Source organism: Peromyscus maniculatus, chromosome 13, assembly GCF_049852395.1.
Source record: "Peromyscus maniculatus bairdii isolate BWxNUB_F1_BW_parent chromosome 13, HU_Pman_BW_mat_3.1, whole genome shotgun sequence".
Taxonomy (NCBI): Eukaryota; Metazoa; Chordata; class Mammalia; order Rodentia; family Cricetidae; genus Peromyscus; species Peromyscus maniculatus.
This window is the reverse complement of record NC_134864.1, coordinates 39,828,975-39,849,633: the sequence shown is the minus strand read 5'-3', so window position 1 is coordinate 39,849,633 and position 20,659 is coordinate 39,828,975. Positions and strand designations below refer to the sequence as shown.

Sequence of the window (20,659 nt, the reverse complement as noted above, 5' to 3'; positions counted from 1 at the left end):
ATCTACACATAGGCCAAAGTCTGTCTCTTATGCATGTGGGCATTGCTAGGCCTCATGACCTCGGGCCAGACCCAAGATGGGGGCACAGGCTACAGGCATCAGTACTCGCCTTCCAGAGTTTCCAAAGTGGGGAAAAATTCTTTCTCCCCTTGCACTTCTGTATTCCATGGGTCCTGCAGCAGAGACCCTTCCTCTCCTTCCTCAGACAGAGGCTAAAAGGAGAAACAGCCAGCTGCTTTTCAGGCCAACAGCATTTTCCAAAGGTAGTTTCCCCTAAACATTTGGGAGATGGTTATGAATGAAGATCCCAGGCCTGGTGCCTGGGAAAAGCTGATTCAGTACCTTAGGATCTAGAATCAATATTCCCACAATAGCCTATCCCGGGGGATACATGCGCTGCTTCAAGTGTGGGATACATTAGGGTGAGCACTGGGTGAGGAGCAAGGAGGTCTGCACCTTGAATATGGCCTCATTGCCAGGGTTGGGGGGAGTCTATTCCAAATCTAGTCTGGGCCTCAGTTTCCCCACCAGCCAGTTGGAACTTGATTCCCCAACCTGCAGATGCCTGTCCTGGGGTTGTGCCTCCTTCCTGTCTCGGACCCTACTGCGGTATCAGGTGATTGGTTTGACCCTGCAGCACCATGGCGGGGAGAGTTGGGAGGGCAGCGGGCGGCTAGGGTCAAACGAGGCACTGGTGACACCGGCTGCTTCCTGCCCCTGGCTGTTTTCCTGCTGTCCAGCCAGACTGCGCTCTCATTGTCCCACCCCAACCCCCAGCAGCTCCAAGCTCTTAATTCCTGACAGCTGCGATGGCTGCGGGCAGAGATGGGGGGGTGGGGAGGAGGGAGAGTGTGTCACCAGCCTGCTGCTGGTCAGGCCACCCCCACCACCTGACAGTCTGGGGGCAAGAAAGGCACCTCCCCTTCAATTCTCCGAGGATGGTCAATTCCTGGAACGGGCCCCCTTTGTCTCTGAGCCCAGAGGCAATGACAGTTCTCTTCTCAAGCCAGGAGGGCCTCTCTTCAGAGAGAGGAGGCCCTGGGACGTGAGGGATGTGGGTGTGTAGAATGGGAGACTTGTATGCCGGGCGGTGGTGGTGCACGCCTTTAATCCCAGCACTCAGGAGGCAGAGGCAGGTGGATCTCTGTGAGTTCAAAGTCAGCCTGGTCTACAGAGTGAGATCCAGGAAAGGCACAAATCTATACAGAGAAACCCTGTCTCAACCCCCCCCCCCCAAAGAATGGGAGACTTGTGCCCATTTCACAGAGGACCATGCTGAAGACACAGCAGGAGTCAGATGCACTGTCCCAACCCAGGTTAGAACCAGAAGCAGAAGCCAAAGCCTCTGGTTCCCAGGCTCTTTTCCTGGTTACAGACACATGTCCTATACTAAGCAGAGACCAGTGTTCAATCAGGGCTTTGAGAGAAGGAAGGGACCCCAGGGGACTATTCAGACAGGCCCTGTAGGACCAGGACCAGGACACGTCTCAAAGCATCCCTGGGCAACAGCTCTCTGTGTAGGGGACATGCTGGTGTGGTGGGACTCAGAAGTCAATCCACCTTAGCGCTTTGTCTAATTTGCTGTTTGACCTTACCTAAGTCACGGCCCTCTCTGGGCCTCCGTATTTTCTTGTGAAATAAAAAAGAAAAGGTGGGGGGTCGTCTGAAAACAATGTTCTGACTGCCCACTTCTGATTAGAAGGTTCTCTAATCCCTGCTCCCAGCTAGAGCCATCCCCGAGGCACCTAGGTCCCAACAAGCATTTCCTAGAGTCCTGACCCTTCTGCCTTGGGTAGCTCACTGACTAGGTGAAGTGGGCCCTCCACTACTCATTTCGTAAGAGACGGAGGGTGGGTAACTCCAGGAGCGCCTTTGGAAGGTCCCAGGGCAAAGCGGAGGGAGAGCCAGAGGTGGCCAAACCCCTCTCCGGGACCTCCACACACACACCTGTCTCTCTAGGCAAGCTGGGGGAAGTCCCTCTAGAAGCAGAGAAGGCCGAACGGAGGGGCCGGCCTCTCCCCTGCAGCCCCGCAGGTGTGTGCTGGGGTGGGGTGGGACACTCCCCTGCAGCTGTGTTTCAGCTTCAGTGAGGCCCACACACCTCTGGTTAACACACAGACCAGCCTCCCCCCCCCCCGACATCTCCGGGTGCAGGGTGCCAAGAGCCAAGACACCAGTACCTCTCCTTCCTTCACCCTCTGCACGCGTCCCCCCCCCCCCCACACACAGCACGGACTCAGTGGCCTCGGGACACGAGCACCACGCCACCCCCTGTCGTGACGTCACGTGGGGTAGAACCCTTAGACACTACATGGGGGTGAGGGGGGGGCAGAGCTCCTGGAGCCAGGACAGTCACTCACTCTCCAGGCGGTGGGGCTGGGCCAGACAGTACCGCCCCCACCGCGCCCGCCTTGCACACCCTCAGAAGCGCAGGCTCGCAGCGCGGCGCTGGGGGGGGGGGCTCCCCAGCACCTCGGCCTCGAGTCCCCAGCCCGCTGCACCTCCGGGCCCCCCCCTTACCCTCTAGAGAAACCAGGAGTTGTCGCAAGGGGGCCTCGGGAAATTCCCTGGACCCCAGTGCCAGGAGGTGCCCGGTTCGCCCGCTCCCCATCCACCCCCCCGAGGGCGGTGCCCGGGGGCGCTGCCCCATGGAGCGGGGAGGCGGGCGCCGTCTGCTGCGGGAGCCGTGACCTGAGTAGGAGCTGTGTGTGTCGCAGCCGCCCCACCCCTGCCGATCATGCGCCGGCGACCCTGGCTCGCCAGTCCCACCGGGCTGTGAGCCCCCCACTCCTGGCCTGTCAAGGCCCGCGCGCCATGGGCAGCGCCCACCCTCACCCCTGGCTGCGGCTCCCACCCCGGCCCCAGCCGCGGCCTGAGCTCTGGGCGCTCCTGTTCTTCCTACTGCTGCTGGCTGCCGCTGTGCCCAGGTGAGCCCTCACCTCATGCTCCGCCCTCTTGGAGAGCTGGGACCCCCGGGGGCCCGCTCCGCTCCCGGTGCTCTTGCTGGGGAAGGGACCCTGGAGTGAGCGGGGAGACAGGGTCACAGAAAAGTACTGGTGTCCAATCAAAGTTAGTGAGCTACCTTCAAGGAAGAGGTTGGACTGGTGACAGGATATGGGCAGTCCAGGGAGATAGGGCAGTGCCCTGGTGGGTGATGGTGTAGCTAGGTCCGGAGGTGGGTATTTGGGAATAAGTGCCAGCTATGAGTTCTTTCCACCCTGGGGGCAATGCACCCCCACTCCAAGAGTAAGTTCAAACTGCCTCCTTCCCCCTTTTGGATCATCCCAGACAGGAGCAGGAAAGGGGTTGTAAGGGGGTTTCCCCATCTCAGGTGGGGTCAAGTGAGAGACTGATGCTGAAAGGCTGTGTGTGTGTGTGTGTGTGTGTGTGTGTGTGTGTGTTCCCGTAAGCTAGGTTGGGCAACCAGCAGTTTTCATAAATATAGTGTAACTATGAGAGCTTAGGACAAGCATATGTGTGAATGTGTGTGTGTGTGTGTGTGTGTGTGTGTGTGTGTGTGTTTGTAACTGTCTGATGAAGTGTATCAGTGGTAAGTGCTCTGGGTTTCTGCCTCCTCCATTATGTGTGCAGAAGCATGTCGGAAGAAATGCTGCTTGCTGAAGCCTGGCTTTGGGGTAGACTCCTGGGGCACCCTTTGAGGCATAAGTGCTTGGGGATGAACTTCTAAAATACCGAGTTCATATATTTACCTTCATGGGTGTGCAGCTGGGTGGATTGTGTTGGAGTGGATGAGGAAAGGCATGTATTCCTGGGCCCAACCTTAAGAACCAGGGGTTGGGGTAGAGTGATTATGGCCTGTGGGACAGAATGTGTGTTATTAAACAGGCCCTCACAGTCTCCCACAAAACGCTTATCCACCCCACCCCGTATGCCTGCAGGTCAGCACCCAACGACATCCTGGGCCTCCGCCTACCCCCAGAGCCTGTACTCAACGCCAACACAGTGTGCCTGACATTGCCCGGCCTGAGCCGGCGGCAGATGGAGGTGTGCGTGCGTCACCCTGACGTGGCCGCCTCTGCTATCCAGGGCATCCAGATCGCCATCCACGAGTGCCAGCATCAGTTCCGGGACCAGCGCTGGAACTGTTCCAGCCTGGAGACTCGGAACAAAGTCCCCTACGAGAGTCCTATCTTCAGTAGAGGTAGCTGCTCCCCATTCTAAACTCTTGTCCCTTCCCACTCGGGACCTGTACCCCAGAACCTGCTAGCTATCCCTAATGAACGCTCAAGGTGGGCATCTCCTCACACCTCTGCATTCTGCAAGCCATGCTCTTTCTGGTCTCAGAAAAGTATCTGGAGTGGGGGCAGAAACATGGGCCGGAAGCGTCTCTGACTGAGGGCGGCAGACTCCATGCCTGACCACTAGACTGTATCCCCTCTGTTCCATACCTCATGCTTCAGACTCAGAAAATATCCCTGACACCTTCCTCCATTTACCCTCTGCTGAGTAAGTAAGGTTGGAGAGCCTGTGAGGGGAAAAGTGTAGGGGAAGAGAGGGTGAGAACTCCCAGCACCACACAAGGCAAGCAGAGAAGCCCAGCCAGGTGAGTGGCCTGGACTCCTGCAGAGGCCCTGTCGGTTGTGGCTGGGTCTGTGTCTCCTTCTCACTGTCCCCCTCCCCCAAGCCCTCTCTGAACCAGAGCATTGGGTGTGTGCCTGCTTGTGAGCCCCGATCCCCCCTCCCCGCCCCCCCTCCCTTCAGCCAAACAGTCTTGTCAACCCGTTTCTCTCGGTGCTCTGAGGAACCACAGCACTGCCTGTTCTCTGTCCCCAACTTCTGGATAACCCAGGCCCACCTAGACACTCCCCAGAACGGTTCGGCCGTGGGTGGCAGGTACTTTCTCTACTTGCTTCAACTCTCACTGACCTCCTAGCCGAGGCCTTGAGTCAGGTCTCTGCTGGGGCAAAGATTGCAGCTTGAGTTTGTCTAACTGGATATAGTTTCTTCTCTCGGTTATTTGTCAGGACCATGCGGAGACCTGGTAGCCCTGGTTCCTTAGGGTTCCAGCGAGTCTGGTTGGTGGTGGAGGAGGAGGGGCATGGCCTTAATGCCTAGGGCTTCTGCAAGGGACCTGGGCTCCAGTGTGTCCCAGTTGCAGAAAGAACCTAATCAGGGTTGTTTTCCCTTTCAGGAGGGAGCTTGCGCTCCTTGGGCCCCCAAGTTAGGGGACACCTCAACCTCCCCCTGCTCAGCCCCAGGCCGCTGCCCCGCCCCTGCGCGCTCCCTCCTGCCTCCCCCGCGCGCCTCGGGCGCTGTTTCTACCCGGCCGAGCCCAGCCCGACGCGTGTGGCGGCATGCAGCCGCGAACTAATCCCCGCGGGCCGCAGCAGACTGCTCCGCGCCGCTCTCGGAGAGCACACACCACCCCCCTACACACACACACACCTTGCCCCGCGCTCGCATCCCTCTAGCCCCGCACCGTCAGATCATCCCTTCCCGATAGTTGGGGGGGTGGGCATGGCTGCAAGGGATCCCCTGGCCGCAGCAGGCCTGCTCCACTCCCTCTGCACGACACCCCACCACCCACTCCTCACCGCCCGCGCTCCCTGACACCAAGTGGCAGACAGGTCTCAGCATCTTCCAGGCTCCAGCTGGGCCAGACCGGTGCTCACTGCCTCCAAGGAGCCACCCTCTGCCACTCCGGGGGGTTGCTAGGTCACCCACTCTTCCCCCACAGCTGCATTTCTTCCTGAGCTCCAGCCTCAACTTCTGCACACGGGTGGCTCCGCAGCAAGGCTTTGAGGGTCTTTCCCCTGCCACCACCAGAGAGGCGAACCTGGGCTAACTCTTTAAGTCCTCTCCCTGGCCTCAATGCCACCCCCTCCCCAAGTCCTGGTGATCTCTCTAGCCGGAATCCAGGCGTCCCGATGGGGTTCCAATCAGGCCACTGCCACCCGGCGAAGGACCTGGGGTCTTTGGAGGTTAGGGGCGAGTTTGGAGCCGCGCGCGGGTTTGGCGCGGGGCCAGGTGTTCTGGGTTCACCTGTAGTTTAATAAGCGGGAGGTGAGCTGGGGGGACGGTGGGGAGAGAGGTTAAGGGTGGAGGGGGAGACTTGCCAGGGCTAGCCAGGGCGGGGCGGCACCGAGTGCTGAGAGGGGGCGGGACTGTGGCTCCAGGACTCCGCCAGCCAGTGGGGCTGGGTTCTCTCCTTAGGCCTAGGAACCCCGCCCTACCTCAGTGGCTTCTGCTCCTTCCTCCCCCCCCCCATCCGTTGCAACACCTCATTTCTACCTCTCCCTTCTTAGTGGGGACGGCTCTGGGCTTTTGGAAAGACAATTGCCACCCTCCCAACCCCCTTTGCCACCGAGCCTGCCCTCATATCTAGCTCCTTTGGGCTCATTTCCGGGTCCATTTCTAGGCCCTCCTCGCCAGGACTCAATAATTTGAATCCCAGCAGGCATCTCTTGGCGGAGGCCAGCCCCTGGCTATCTGGTTCCTTCCTCTATCTCATCCTGATCGTTGTGGAGCCTGTCGACCTGGCTCTGCACACACACACACACACACACACACACACACACACACACACACACACACCAGTGTACTATCAGGGGCTGACCCTTCTGAGCCAGGCTGCCAAGGAAAGTTATTTTAAAACATATTCTGCCACAGTTAATGTGAAGGACTGCTGAGGGTAAGTGGGGGTTCCTTAAGTTTCCCTCTGGCAGTGCTGTTGCTACCACACTACCCTCCTGAAACCTTCCCAAAGAGAGACTGAACTGGACAGATGGGGCTGAGGAAGTGGGGAGGGGTAAAAGGAACGAAGGGGAATGCCCAGGAATACAACCAGGCTTTACCTAACCAAAGAGAGCTGCGGCAGTCCAGAGGGCAAATGGGGACAGGCACAGGAGTCTCCAAGGGGCTTGACAGAGTGTGTGTGGGGAAGCCGTGAGAGGGCCCTAAAATCATGCTAGCTTCTTTGCCCAGCCCTAAGGGCAACAATGACCTAAGTGACAAGGGCACCTGTACCCTCAGCATCTTGTAGTATGAACCCAGACAGGTTGATGACTGCCCGGGAGCTGGCCATAACACCTGTTAGGGGATGAACAGAGAACCCCCCATCAGTCCCTCAGGAGGAGAGGACAAGGAGATTTGAGGAAGAGGGTTCAAAGGGCCTGGGCTTAAGTCCTAGTGTGCCAGGAGTGAGAGATCAGAGAGAGACTAGAGGAGAGTGTGGTAGACTCACAAAGCCGGTCCAGGGAGCTGCCACTGTTAGGTGCTGCTGGCCCTACTTTGGCTCAGCCACATTTGGAATGAATGTAAAGAAGGGGCCTGACATCCTCCAGCAAGCCGGGATCCCAGCCCAGGAAAAATCAGCAGTTAGAGTAGCCATAGCCTGCTCCTTCTTTCTCCATTGTTTCAGAGAATATGGTTTTCAGAGCAGGCATCCAGGGGTTGGGGAATGTAGTGGCACTCAGATAGGGAAACTGAGGCACAGATAATCATATCTCAGGGTCATCTAAAGCCCTAGTATTTTGATGACATCCCAATAAATTAGCCAACATGTCTTAAGCACGTAGTACGTGTTGGGCATTGTACTAAAACATGGTATCCATGTTTTAGGGTCCTCAAATGGTCCCCACTTGGTAGGTCCTATTATTATCTCTACAAATGAAGCTAAGAGAGGTTGGGTAACTTGTTATTAGTCACACAGTTTATAAATGAGCAGGAGAGCCAGGACTCCACACTGTCCACCTGACTTTAGAGCTCCTGCCCAGCCCTCTTCTATACTGTACCCCAAACTACCAGGCTAGTGCCCACCATGCCCAGAGGTGAGCTGGAGCAATGAGAGTGTTCTCCAAGTACTCCAAGAAGTGAAGAACACACACACACACACACACACACACACACACACACACACACACCTATGTTTATGTAAACACATCCACTCTGTATCGTGCCTAAATCTTCCCATATGCACAAGACACTCTCTCTCTCTCTCTCTCTCTCTCTCTCTCTCTCTCTCTCTCTCTCCCCCACCCCAGGCTTAGGAGCCTGCGTAGATGATTTGCAAGGAGTGAATGGGGACCAGACCTCTGTTCTCCCCTCCTCCTCCTCCCTCTTTGATTTGAATGGGCAGAGCTTAAGCTTCCCTGGCCCCTCCTTGTTCCCACTGGCCCTTAAATCATCTTCTCTTCATATTCCCCTGTCCTCCAAGCCTACTCCCCCGGCCCCCTTCCTGGCCGTTGGCTGAGGCCTATAGTAGCAGCTGACTCCACTTAGATGCTGGCAGTCTCTGTCCCAGATCAAAGGCAGGGCGGCTAATTGTGCATCTTAACAAGCCCCCCCCTCCCCGCTCCGGGCAGCCCAGCTGGTCATGGCCCCACCCTTTCCCCCCCTCCAGCTGGCCAGATGGCTCAGGGCCTGCATCTGCCCAGACAGTTGGGGCCAAGACCGAAACTGGGGCCCTGAATGGGAGCTGGGGCAGACCCAGTGGGCAGGACTTCTCTGAGCATGGATGCTTAGAGCAAAGAGTGACCATGCATGCCCTGGTCACCTCCACACGTGGCTGTGACAGCTGTCAGAAACATGTCCTGGGAAGGCATCTTGAGTTGCATGGGGTACAGAGTCCTCTAAGGTTGTGAGTTAACATTTTTCCAGATTCTTCCGTGCCTGTCTTCACCATGGCAAAACCTTGAAGATGTAGTTGCCCCCGAACACCCCTATGGACTTGATGCCAAGACTGCGTAGAGTTATAGGAACTGGAAATTGGGATATCTGGGTTTCTTTCCCAGCAGGAAGACTCAGTGGGAGCCCACGTCCCTCAGCAGAAAATTGTTGGCCCTGGGAGGTGAAAGAGAGCTAAGTGGGGCCTTGCTCAGCTCCATAACCTCTGTGGCTTTGGGATTTCCAAGCTTGCATTTTGTGTGTGTGTGTGTGTGTGTGTGTGTGTGTGTGTGTGTGTGTGTGTGTTTGGTGGTGCGTGTTTTGAGGGGGTGGTGTTGAGGTTTAGGCTGCCTCTGGAGGTCTGAGTATTGTCGTGTGTCCTAAAACAGACAGGCTGATGACTCTCTCTCCCAGCAGTAAGAGGTATGCTTAGAGCTCCAAAGATAAAAGGCAGGGGATAAATGCAGGGTGCATGTCCTGGAGTTTTGGGTCTACCCTTTACCCTTAGGCTCCACCAGCTCACAGCAGTTTCTGCTCCCCTGAAGCTTGTGCCAAGTTCCAAGATCCCCTTTGAAGGCTGCAGATCAGTCTTCATCCCCTCCTGTCTGGTCCTAGCTGTGCCCCTTAAAAAAAAGAAAAATGTTACCAGGATGTCATGAGCTAGAAAGAGAAATGAATCTGCTTTGTAGGCTTCCACCAATCCAAATGATGTATTCTAGACACGGGTCATGGCTAGGCTCTGTCTTTGATCAGGGTGAAACAAAAAACAGTGATGTAAAAAAAAGATGTAGCAGAATTGCATGAATGCCTTAATAATAACAGCAATGTTTATGCAGTACTTGCTATGAGTATGACACCATTCCAAGCATTTTAAATTTAATAACTCCTTCAATTCTTGGAACAATAGCTAGCTAGATAACACTTGTTTGCAGAGAAGGAAACTGAGGCACAAAGAGATTAAGTTTCTTGGCCAAGGTCATAACATTATTGACACCTGGTCAGTAGAGGATCCAAGAATAGAAACCCTGGCAATATGGTTGCAGAAATCAGATCTTAGCTGCAAAAACACCCATGAAATCTTTATTATCATTTGTCTGGGCAAAAAGAGGAGATAGCTTTGTGGTGTAGGGCAGGAATGAGCTAGGAGTTCTATCTAGTCCTAGGTAGCTCTCTAGAGCCTGTAAAGTCTCTCTGAGAACGTATCCTCCCAGTCTTTGAGGCTGGAGTGGGAGGATCCTGTTTCTTCTGAACCTCTGGTATCCTCCAAGGCCATCACCCTCCTGACACATTCTGAGTTTCTTCCACAGGAGTCTATGACACAGATGGACTCCTCACTTTGTGAAGGCAGTTCTTCTGGCTTCTCTCATTGCCTGTTGCCTCCAGGGTCCAGAGATTAGGTACAGGCTTGTACTAAAAGCTGATTCTAGCTAGTACTTTCTCAATGGAGACTAAGCAAGAAGTAGCCTGCAGGTCCGAGAGCTGGACCTACCTCTTTGAGTAAGCCTCTCCTGGTAGAGGTCCAGGGCCCTCTCAGGAGATGGCTCAGGCTGGGGTACCCAAGAGGAAAACAGGACAAACAGGCACTGGGCCAGGTTAGCACATCCCAGGGCCCTGCGAGTGTCTCAATCAGAGAGAGTTCTTTTGCCTCCTAAGCCTCTAATGAGAAGCAGAATCTGTCTTCCCACTCAGTTTGCAGCCCTGCCTGCTACATGCCAGATGCCACTTAGGACACTGGGTTCACCTGCACCACCCTTCCTTCAGAAGGTACCAGCAGACCCAAAGACAGAAAGTAGGCAGGCTGGCTGGAATATGAGAGGGTACTCACTTCTTTCAGCCATGTTCTGTGGACCAGGATGAAAACCACCAGGGAGGGAGGGTCCCAGGCTCAGCCTCAAGTGAACCCACAGCAGCCCACAGTCTGGGGTAGATGATCTTAGCCTGTTGCCCACTGGCATCTCCCGGGGTCTGGAATTCCATCGCTTGTAATGTACTCTTTGGGTTAAACTTCATCCTCTCTCTCCAGGCTATTTTTAAATTACAGATATCACCGTGAAAGGTAATAGATGAAGTTCCTGATCTGAAAAAGAATGTGTTTGCCAGGCACTTTCTGCCCTGGAGGAAAGATCTAGACATACACATTCCAAGCTTGCTAAGGAGGTGTTAATGAAAAAGAGAAGGGCGTGTAATTCCTTCCCCACTCATCCCCCCTACACTCCCTTTGAATCTCACAGCATACTAGGAAGCCATCTACATCCAACTATATCCCCAGCCGTCCCTACCATGTTTTCCCAGTGTCTTGCCACAGGTTTTCTTTTCCCTCAATGATTTATTTTTATCTTATGTGCATTGGTATTTTGCTTGCATGTATGTCTGTGTGAAGGTGTCAGATCCCCGAAGGACTGGAGTTCAGACAGTTGCAAACTGCCTGTGGGTGCTGGGATTTGAACACGGGTCCTTTAGAAGAGCAGCCAGTGCTCTTAGCCGCTGAGACATCTCTCTAACCCCTTGCCACAGGTTTTCGAGAGAGTGCTTTCGCCTACGCCATCGCAGCTGCCGGGGTGGTGCACGCAGTGTCCAACGCATGCGCCTTGGGTAAACTACAGGCTTGCGGTTGCGACGCCTCCAGGCGTGGGGACGAAGAAGCCTTCCGTCGGAAGCTGCACCGCCTGCAGCTGGACGCGCTGCAGCGCGGTAAGGGCCTGAGCCACGGGGTCCCAGAACACCCTGCTCTGCCCCCTGCCAGCCCAGGCCTGCAGGACTCCTGGGAGTGGGGTGGCTGCAGCCCGGATGTGGGCTTCGGAGAACGCTTCTCCAAGGACTTTCTGGACTCCCGGGAGCCTCACAGAGACATTCACGCGCGCATGAGACTCCACAACAACCGTGTCGGCAGGCAGGTGAGATTCACGGTCACCGCTCCACTGCTAAGCAGGCGCCGCATCCACTCGGGGTAGCTCCTCCTTCTAGAAATCACCCTATCTTCCCAGTTCAGTAACCTCACAGCCCTTTCTTAATTCAGCCAGCAAAAATGCTGTGGGGACCTCCTACTGTGCGCCGGAGCATTGCAGTGGACCTGGGAAATAGAGTTGAAACAGCCCCGTACGCAACAACTTGCTCCTCCCATTTTCTCTGATGACCAACAGAGAAAGGTGTAGGCTGGCATTCAGGACCTGGGCTGCCACAATCCCCTCCCCTGTAGAGCCAGAACATTGAACCAGATCACCCATCACGTACCGGAGCTCTAAACGTTTCTTGGCTCCAGGAGCCTGAGATCACCAGTCTTGAGCTTTCTGTTCAGTCTCCCAGCAGGGGATTCCTGTCTACTGAGGACCTCTGTTATAGCTTCCTACCTTCTTTCTCCTTTTTCTGGAATGCTCACACTACCTTAAAGTTCCTTCGGGTAAAAGCGACACCACCAATAATAATACACACAGAGACACATGAACACTGAACGGAGGAAAAGGACAATAGATTGAATTTATTACACCTCACTATGCGTTAGGCATTTGTCCTGAGCTATCTATCAGCCTACCTACTGCTTACCTATGACGTCAACACTCTTAATAAGTATGTGCTCAGATCTGGAAACCAAGGCACAGAATGATGGAGAAGCTTGCCGGAGCTGGGGAAGTGGCAGAGGTGGGCTCCATTCGCAGTCAATGGAACTCATATCTCCTCTTGACCCTTCCCGTCTGCTCAGCCCAGTTCCTGGCTTCCTCTCACTACACGCTCCTTCCCCCTTGGCCTCTTAGCCCACTCCAGGTGCACCAGCCCTCTCTACAGCTGATTCAGCAGTTTCCACCTTGGCTCAGGGTGAGGGTGAACTGAGGCATGTTTTACCCTCAGGTCCCATCCAGCTCCCACCCAGCCATGCCCTGTGCATGGGGCTCCTTTTCCCAAGCTCCTGATACCACCCCAACCCAGACCAACAGGGCCTCCTCCTTGTCCTTGTTAAAGTGGTTAATTAATGGCTGCAGCCCGTGGGAAGCAGATGTTCTGGAGCTGTTGGCCTAAGGAAGCTTGGGGGGGGTGTGTGGAATCTGGGGAGGGGGGGCAGTTCCCACGTGGTGCCGGTACTACAGGCTACACATGTAGGCTGTGGAGCCCTTCAATACCCAGAGCAAAAGGCTCCCTTGCTTGTGGCCTTGAGCAGTTTCGAAGAAGACCCCAGATCTTTGCTTTCCTTAGAAGTATTTGAAGCGGGGGTGGGGTAGGGTGGGGTGATGGTGGTGGTGAACATGGAGGACAGCTCCCAGGGGGGGTGTCTATGAGGGTAACACTAAGGGGTTCTTTGGGAGGAGATTGAAGAAGACGTTGAGCTCTGAGTGAGTGGCAAGGGCAAGTAGGCTTCCCCAGGGGAACTCGTCTGCTCCCACAGGGCTGACAATTCGGCTGTCTGGGTTCTGTTCTGCATTCAGGGAATGCTTTGGCACCTGTTGTCACTTAGTATGAACAGAGTAAGCTCGAGCTGATACAACGGGAGGGGGATATCTCCTTAGCTCCTGTCCTCTCCCCCACACCTGGTCCCCCCCCCAAAGAGCTGCAGGGCACAGCTGGAGGCTGGGTGGCGGGGGAAGGGGGCCTTTCTCACCACCTGGAGGGAGGCCAAAGGCTTTGGGGTTGGGATGTAGGTGAGCAGGCATCTCCTTGCTCCAGGGAGAGGGAATTTCCCTGAAGATTTAGGATCCCCGGGGCTCCGGAAGCAAGAACCCCCAAGCCCAAAGGGCCCCCTTGCAGTTGCTAGAAAGGCTGTCGAGGAAGGAAGGAGCTCGAAGGAGGGAATTCCCCCCCAGGGCCTAGCCAGATGGGAGGTGGGTGGGAGGGCTGCAGTAGAGCCTGAACAAGTTCTCAGGCCCAGATTCAGACCTCAGTATTTGCTTCTGTACAATGGGAGCCGGTTTCCAGCCTGTGGCCGGAGGAGGGCTGGGACGCTAGCTGCCAGCCTCACCCCCTCTCGGTGCCTCCCTCTGCAGGCGGTGATGGAGAACATGCGGCGAAAGTGCAAGTGCCATGGCACCTCAGGCAGCTGTCAGCTCAAGACGTGCTGGCAGGTGACGCCCGAGTTTCGTGCCGTGGGGGCGCTGCTGCGCAACCGCTTCCACCGCGCCACGCTCATCCGGCCGCACAACCGCAACGGTGGCCAGCTGGAGCCCGGCCCCGCGGGGGCACCCTCGCCAGCTCCCGGCACTCCAGGGCTGCGCCGAAGGGCCAGCCACTCCGACCTGGTCTACTTCGAGAAATCGCCCGACTTCTGTGAGCGCGAGCCTCGCCTGGACTCGGCGGGCACCGTGGGCCGCCTGTGCAACAAGAGCAGCTCGGGCCCGGACGGCTGCGGCAGCATGTGCTGTGGCCGCGGCCACAACATCCTGCGCCAGACGCGCAGTGAGCGCTGCCACTGCCGTTTCCACTGGTGCTGCTTCGTGGTCTGCGAAGAATGCCGAATCACCGAGTGGGTCAGCGTCTGCAAGTGAGCGGGCCCCGGGCTCCTCTGGGTCTCAGGAAAGGTTCGCCACCTGGCGCCTGGCTTCTGCTGCTAGCGACTATCTCGGCCAGGCAGCAGCATCCTTTGGCTCCTGAGAGAGGTGGTTGGCTCCTCCTGCTCTCAGGATCTGCAATCAGCAGACAGTCTAGACCCGACTGACACCCACTTTGTGAGTTCCCCTCTTCCGGCTCAGGCTCTTTGTTCGGACAGCTGGGAGTGATGCTGGAGACTGCCCCACACCCTAGGACATGTCACCAAAATAGCCCAGCCTGGCAGGCCTATCTCCTGTCATCTTTTCTCCCCTTCCCCAGGAGCAGCGGGCAGTGCACTGAAGCTGATGGGTACTGGGCGGAAGAAAACTAAAATGAAGAAACAGGCATAATCAGGCTGAAGCGATTCTACAAAGGCCCCCAGATACTCTCCCGCGAAGGCTTCTGCCCCTATCATTCATTTAACAGATATTTATTTTGCACTCTCTTTGTGGCACTCTCTGGGGAAAGAGAAGCCTTCTGGAGTTTACAGGCTTACTAAGGGAAGTGGACAATAAACCAGTAAACACACAAACAAGATTATTTCAGGCAGTGCTATGGGGTTATGGGGGAAATGAACCAGGGCACTGGGTATACGCTGATTTGTGCGGAATGGGGCCCTTTCCGCTAAAACTATCTGCCAGGGAGACTTCTGCGTTGTGATATACATGCCGAGACCTGCAAAGTGAGAAAGTGTCGTACATAGACCGGGAAGGGCCTTCCAGACAGGCTACAGAAACCCGAAGCTCTGAGGGGAGAGAGACTCCACCTGTTGAAGGAACAGCAGAGCAGCAGCCTCTGCGTTTGGAGAGTAGAAACCAAGGGCTGGTAGGAGAGATCGGAGGTTGGGGCAGCCGGGGGAGGAACTGGGTTTCATTTAAGAAGAATCTGCGGGAGAATAAGCAAGCAGTCTTAAGCAGTTGTACTCTGATTCCCACATCTTCGGGGATCTGGCTGAAATGGAGACAAGAGGATAGCCAGAAAGCAGGTTATGGGGACTACAACTAGTACGTAGCTGAAGCCTGGATTGGATGACAGCGGTAGGTAGGGATGTCCAGAAGGGGGACGGGATCCCGGGATCCAGAGCCCTCCGTCAGAACTCGAACCGCCCACTTTGTATCTGAGCCCTTTGCCACAAGCCAGGACGAGTGGCTGTGCCCAGCAGCAACCGACAGCAGAGACAGGAGGCACTCTGAGAAGAGTAATCCTGGGCAAGACCCAGCTCAACCCAGCCTAGTGCCCCAGGGAGCAGGTGGGGCCAGGAGGTGCGGCTGGGAATAGGGTGGTGGGGGAGGGTGACAGACTCACCGTCTGGAGCTGGGCTCTGGAGTCCAGGCAGGAAAGCTGGGGGTGGGTGGGTAGGCAGCCTTCCTGAACCCCCCACTCCCACCCCATTGCCCCAGAGCCACAGCTCAAGGTGTCGCTTAGCAGGTTAAAACCCCTCCCTGATTTTATACTTGCACCAGGACACTGTTGAGCTGGAATTTGTGTTCATGCTTGTATTCACTTTGGCTCAAGTCTGATGATTTTCTAGAACAGACCCTAAGGATCGCAGGCAGAGCATAGTTTACCATATCCAGGCCCTCTGTTCTACAGTTAGTGACCTTGCTGGATGCCTCCAATGATCATCTAATGGCATCCATCTTGTCAAACCAAGCAGAGACAAAGTCTTGTTCCAAAGGCCAGTTTGCACAGGACCCCTCCCATATTTCCTTGCCCTCATCCCTTTTGGGGGTGACTCTGGAACATGCACCTCTGTTGGCCCTGCAGATGGAAGAGTGAGCCCACTAGATAGTTCTCATCAGCCTGTCCTCTAACTGCTCTGTTTCGGCAGCTCCCAGGCATGCCTAAGGCATCAGGACCTCTCAAGCACCCAGTTGTACTGCCTCGGTGGAGAACAGGGTTTCTCGACCCATTCCCCCCCAAAAAAAACCCAGCCCTACAGGCGGGTGGGTGAGTGTCTCTGGGGGAGGAGGGGTAAGTAGGCAGGAGCAGACAGACACACCTGCCTCATTCCTTTCCTCTTGTTCATCCTGGAGAGAACTATAGGGGCTGGGTTCCCCCCTTTCCCCTCCCAGCCTAGGGAGGAAGAGAGATGTGCTGGGGAAATTGAAGGATGGAGGGATAGTCCCAAGCCCAGCAGAAACCACTACAGCAGCGTTAGCCTTGACCTTGTCCTCTGCCTTTCAGAGCTTGGGGGAGGGAGACTGGAAGTGAGCATTATAGGATGGAGTTTGGGAATCAAGTGGAAGCAGCATACTGCAGAACGTGTTGTCTGGAGTGAGAGCCTGGCAGAACGGGACAGAGGACAACAGGACACAGAGTTCCAGGGGCAGAGCCAGTGGTTTGATATACGCTAGTACGACCTGTAAAGTTGGGAAAGGGACAAAGTTATTTTCTAAGTTACCACCCAGCCTCACTGGTCTGGACCAGAAGCTGAGTCCTGGGACCAAGGCTGGGCCCTGTAATAGCAGAGTGCCCTAAGGGACTCCTTAAGGGGAGGTGTAAAGGTGATGGAGGTGGGAAGATACTGGACTTATGTACACTAGCTGGAAGGTACAGTGGGAATGAGATGCTGATCGGAAATAATTGGAAATGAGCTGAAGGGAGCCCAAGCTTAGGGTGAAGGTGGCCTGGAGAACTTGGAAATCACCAGAGGTGAAATTTGGAATGTGAGCAGAAAGTTACCAGGGATCATTCCAAGGATGAAAAGACCTTCCTTGTTTTTGACCCGAGGAACATTTTGGTTATTTCTGCGAGGGCAGAACTTAGTGGGGTCTACCGTCCCCAAAAGAGGGAGGTAGCGAACTAACAGCAAACGAGTCTGGTGGACTGGTGGGCACAGTGCTGGGGTTACAGGTCAGGGAGAAACAGCCCGCTGGAGTGTGATGGGAACCCACGCATCTGGCTCTCCAGTCGCCCAAGGGGACCTAACGGGGGAAGGGCATTCAAAGATGGACTTGCCAGCTGCAGAGTACCTAGGTGAGGAGCAAGGTCAAGGCTGACCGTCACTCAGGAGCTCCCTCTCTCTCCATTCTCTGAATTAGTGAGCCCCCAGCTAGCCTCTGGCAGGGGGCCTTCCACTCTGGAGAGTGGCCAGACCCCAGTTTCAGCCCTCCTCCTCCCTCCCCACCCCCTTCTCATGTGGTTGCCGGCAGCTGCCTGCGGTCGCCCCATCCCTTGCGCTCAAGGCACGGGGACTTTCCAACAGGGGAAAAAATGACTTAATGAGAGTGGGAGCCGGGGGCGGGAGGGACAGGTCCCTGTAATCACAGCTCCACTGTGGGGCCTGCGTACCTCCCGGTCCTTCCTCAGCTTCCTGCTACCAGCGCCCGCCTTGGGTTCTGCGGGGGGAGGAGGACAGGCTGGCGACAGGGAGATCCCTTTCCAGGTGCCAGGCTCTCTGGGACCCCTGGACTGCCTTTTCTTTCTGAGTGACTGAGGACGGAACCTGGGACACCCCAGGATCCCTCGCTGGATCCAGTCCAGAGTCCTTTGCTGGTGAATTAGGAGAGTAAAGGGGTACCGAAGAGAACCCTTTGCTGTTTCGCGACTGCGCACTTCGCAACGCCCCCGGTTGCTGTGGCAACCAGGGCAGCCGAGGTGTGTCCGCGCGGGCCTGGGAGGTAACCCCCCCCCCCTTCTCGCCGCCAGCGGGGCCAGGCCCCGCTGCTGTGGTGCGCGGGGGTGGGGGTGTGCCGTTACCATGGCAAGGGTGAGCTAAGAGGGCACATTCTTCCCCAGGGTGGGAGCGCCCTGGGGACACGGGAAGGGGGGTGACGGGGGCGGCAGAAAGGGGAGCAGAGGATGGTCAGAACAAGGGAGGAGTCTCGGACAAGACGAACCAGGGTTTCTGAGGTTGGGGCGCGGGGTGGGGGAGGTTGGAATCTGTTCTCTCCCCTACTCCAGTTCTTCTGAGGTGTCCCTCTCCTCCTACTGCACCCTTCTTGGGGTTCCCGGCCTCCGTTTCCAGGGAAAGGACTTCCAATAACTGACCCAAACCCCTTTTGACTCTTCCATGTCGGGCCTGTGGAATTAAGAGGCCTCTGCCACTTCACGTCCAGTAGCATGAAGCTCATGCTGCTAGCCACTGCCCCTCGCCCGTCCCTGTGCCACCCACCCCAGCCTCTGCCTGGCCCAGTCCGCGGTCAATTACAGCTTTGCCCAGCAGGATTACCTCGAAGACCCGGGGAGAGGCTGGGGCTGGGAACAGCAGGCAAATCAAGAAGAGGATGGGGTCCTGGGGGTGTCCTTGACCTCCAGAGTCCTTATCTGGAGCTCCAGGCTGCAGCCTTGTGTGTGTGTGTGTGTGTGTGTGTGTGTTGCAACGTCTGGGGTCCAAGGCTGTGTGTACTCAAAAAGTTCAAGGCCCTTAAGGCCTATTCTTTTTTTCCACCGCAGGCTGCCGCGTGGGTCTCTCCTGGCCCCACGCCCTGACCGATGGACCCAGCTTGGTCTTGCTGAACCAACCACAGGGCAGCCGCCAGCAAGTAACTGGTGTTTTGTGGAAGGCACAAAACGGCGCCCCCTTTGGGCAAGAGGGTTCCCCTTTTCTGTCCGGCGAAGGAAAGCAACCAGGGAGTCTGCAGAGGATAGGCATTGGAGCGTTCGGCCACCGCCCAGTCCCCTGCCGTTCCTTCCTACTCTTCCCTGCGGGTTAGTCTGCAGGGGCTCCAGTAAAGCTTCGCGCCTCCCGCAGTCCGACTACTCACATCTGGCCGGCAGCTGGGAACCGCCCACCACAAACTACTGAGGACACGGCGCCCTCTGTTGGTGCTGAGTAGTGACGCACCAGGGCCTGTGTCGCGCGCCTCTGCCGCAGAGGGTCCAGGGTTTCGCCCCTGATCCAAGGGTCTCTGGTCCACTCATTTGGTATCCTTCGCTTGCGGAAAACCTCCACCCTCTGACTTGCATAGCTCAAAATCGTACTGTGAGGGCCCTTAGCTTTCTGCCCGTCACGATCGATCTTACCGATCCTCTCTTCTGCATGCACGTGTTTCAAAAACCCAGTCCAGTGGCCAAGCTTCTCCCTACTTCACAAGGTCACAAGCTCTGACTTCAGGTTCTGAGACCTGTCCTTCCACGCCCCACGATCACTCAGTGCTGAGCGTAAAAGTCCTAAATAAGGAATACGGTTACATAAATAACCACACATTTGCTCAACAGAATTCCTTGCTGTGTCCTTTAAAATGAGGTGGTTGAAGAATAAATATTTAGTGTCTGATTTAGTATTTGCTCTCTACTGGGGAAGGATACATTAACAAAAAGTACAGGGCAGGGTCTCTCTTCAATGTAAGAAAATACAACAGGCATCCAAGAGCTGAATTATTTTGCATTAGGGATTATAGGTGGTTTAAAATTTGTTCATGTTTTGGTCCAAAAGTCAAAATCACATTATATATATATTAATATATATAAAGGTTTAAAACACTCTAGAGGCAGAGGCGGGTAGATATCTCTGAGTTCGAGGCTGGCTGGTCTAAATAGCTTTGTAACCTAGGCCAGCCAAGGCTACATAGAGAGACCTGGTTTAAAACAAACAAGGAGGGGATTAAAATTAAAAAATAAATTATCTGTATGTGTAGTGGCCCGTGCAGCCAGAAAAGGGCATCATTTCCCAGAAGCTGGAGTTAGAGGCAGTTGTTAACTACCCAACAGGAACACTGGAACCCGAACCCAGGTCCTCTGGAAAAGCAGTACTTGCTCCTAGCCACTGAGCTATCTCTCCAGCCCCACATTGTGTTATTAAAATATGCCAAATTTTGGAAAGAGTCCTTGTAAAACTAGGAATTGGGAGACCTGACCTTCTAATAAGAACTAGTATGATCGGCATGGCAGGTGGTGGTGGCACATGCCTTTAATCCAAGCACTAACTGGAGATGGGCAGATGTTCGAGGCCAGCCTGGTCTACATAGGAGTTCCAGGACAGCCAGGGCTGTTACATAGAGAAACCCTATATTGAAAAACAAGCAAACAAACAAAAGAACTAGTATGGTTATGCTATTTGGATTTTCTTTTAATAATCCAAAAGTTTGTGGGACTGGAAAGTTGGCTCAGCAGTTAAGAACACTGACTGCTCTTTCAGAGGATCCTGGGTTCAGTTCTCAGAACCCACATAATGGTTCACAACCATGTGTAACTCCCATTCCAGGTGATCTGACACTCTATTTCAGCCTCTGTGGACCCCAGGCATGCACATGGCACACACACATACATGTAGTCAAAATACTTACAAGATAAGTAAATCTAAGTGTGTGTGTGTGTGTGTGTGTGTGTAAAACAGGGTTTCTCTGTGTATTCCTGGCTATCCTGGAACTTACTCTGTAGACCAAGCTGGCCTTGAACTCAAAGATTCACTTACCTCTGCCTCCCTACTGCTGGGATTAAAGGTATGCGCTACTGTGCCCAGCAAAAATTTAAAAAGAAAAAAAAATCCTAATAATTTATAACAGGAACAAGTGTCCAGTCTCAGAGAAATTGAAACCAACAGGTTGTTAGAAGGGTCTTTATGGTGGTTTGAATAAAA

At 55.1% G+C, this 20,659-nt stretch overlaps 1 protein-coding gene and 1 long non-coding RNA gene across 3 annotated transcripts; one reads left to right on the top strand and one right to left on the bottom strand.

Moving 5' to 3' along the window:
• Positions 1–2,458: 2,458 nt before the first annotated feature.
• On the top strand, positions 2,459–14,427 carry Wnt10a (Wnt family member 10A). The gene is made up of 4 exons (XM_006972179.3): positions 2,459–2,927; positions 3,900–4,162; positions 11,140–11,519; positions 13,596–14,427. Exons 1-4 carry the CDS (start codon positions 2,815–2,817, stop codon positions 14,091–14,093), a joined length of 1,254 nt encoding a protein of 417 aa, XP_006972241.1. The 5' UTR covers positions 2,459–2,814; the 3' UTR covers positions 14,094–14,427.
• A 123-nt stretch (positions 14,428–14,550) lies between these two features.
• Positions 14,551–17,571, bottom strand: LOC121822050 (uncharacterized). Of its 2 annotated transcripts, XR_013044075.1 has the most exons (4): positions 17,431–17,571; positions 16,139–16,499; positions 14,903–15,897; positions 14,551–14,811 (listed from the first exon to the last, which is right to left on the bottom strand). It is a non-coding gene; the product is annotated as an uncharacterized LOC121822050 (long non-coding RNA). The 2 variants fall into 2 exon arrangements; XR_013044074.1 differs by having other exon boundaries at positions 14,903–16,499.
• Positions 17,572–20,659: the final 3,088 nt, after the last annotated feature.

Bases quoted from the DNA above. Each gene is read 5' to 3' on its own strand.
- Wnt10a (XM_006972179.3), top strand. From the start codon at position 2,815: ATGGGCAGCGCCCACCCTCACCCCTGGCTGCGGCTCCCACCCCGGCCC. The intron at 2,928-3,899 runs GTGAGCCCTCAC...GTATGCCTGCAG, and splicing joins CTGGCTGCCGCTGTGCCCAG to GTCAGCACCCAACGACATCC. The intron at 4,163-11,139 runs GTAGCTGCTCCC...CCCTTGCCACAG, and splicing joins GAGTCCTATCTTCAGTAGAG to GTTTTCGAGAGAGTGCTTTC.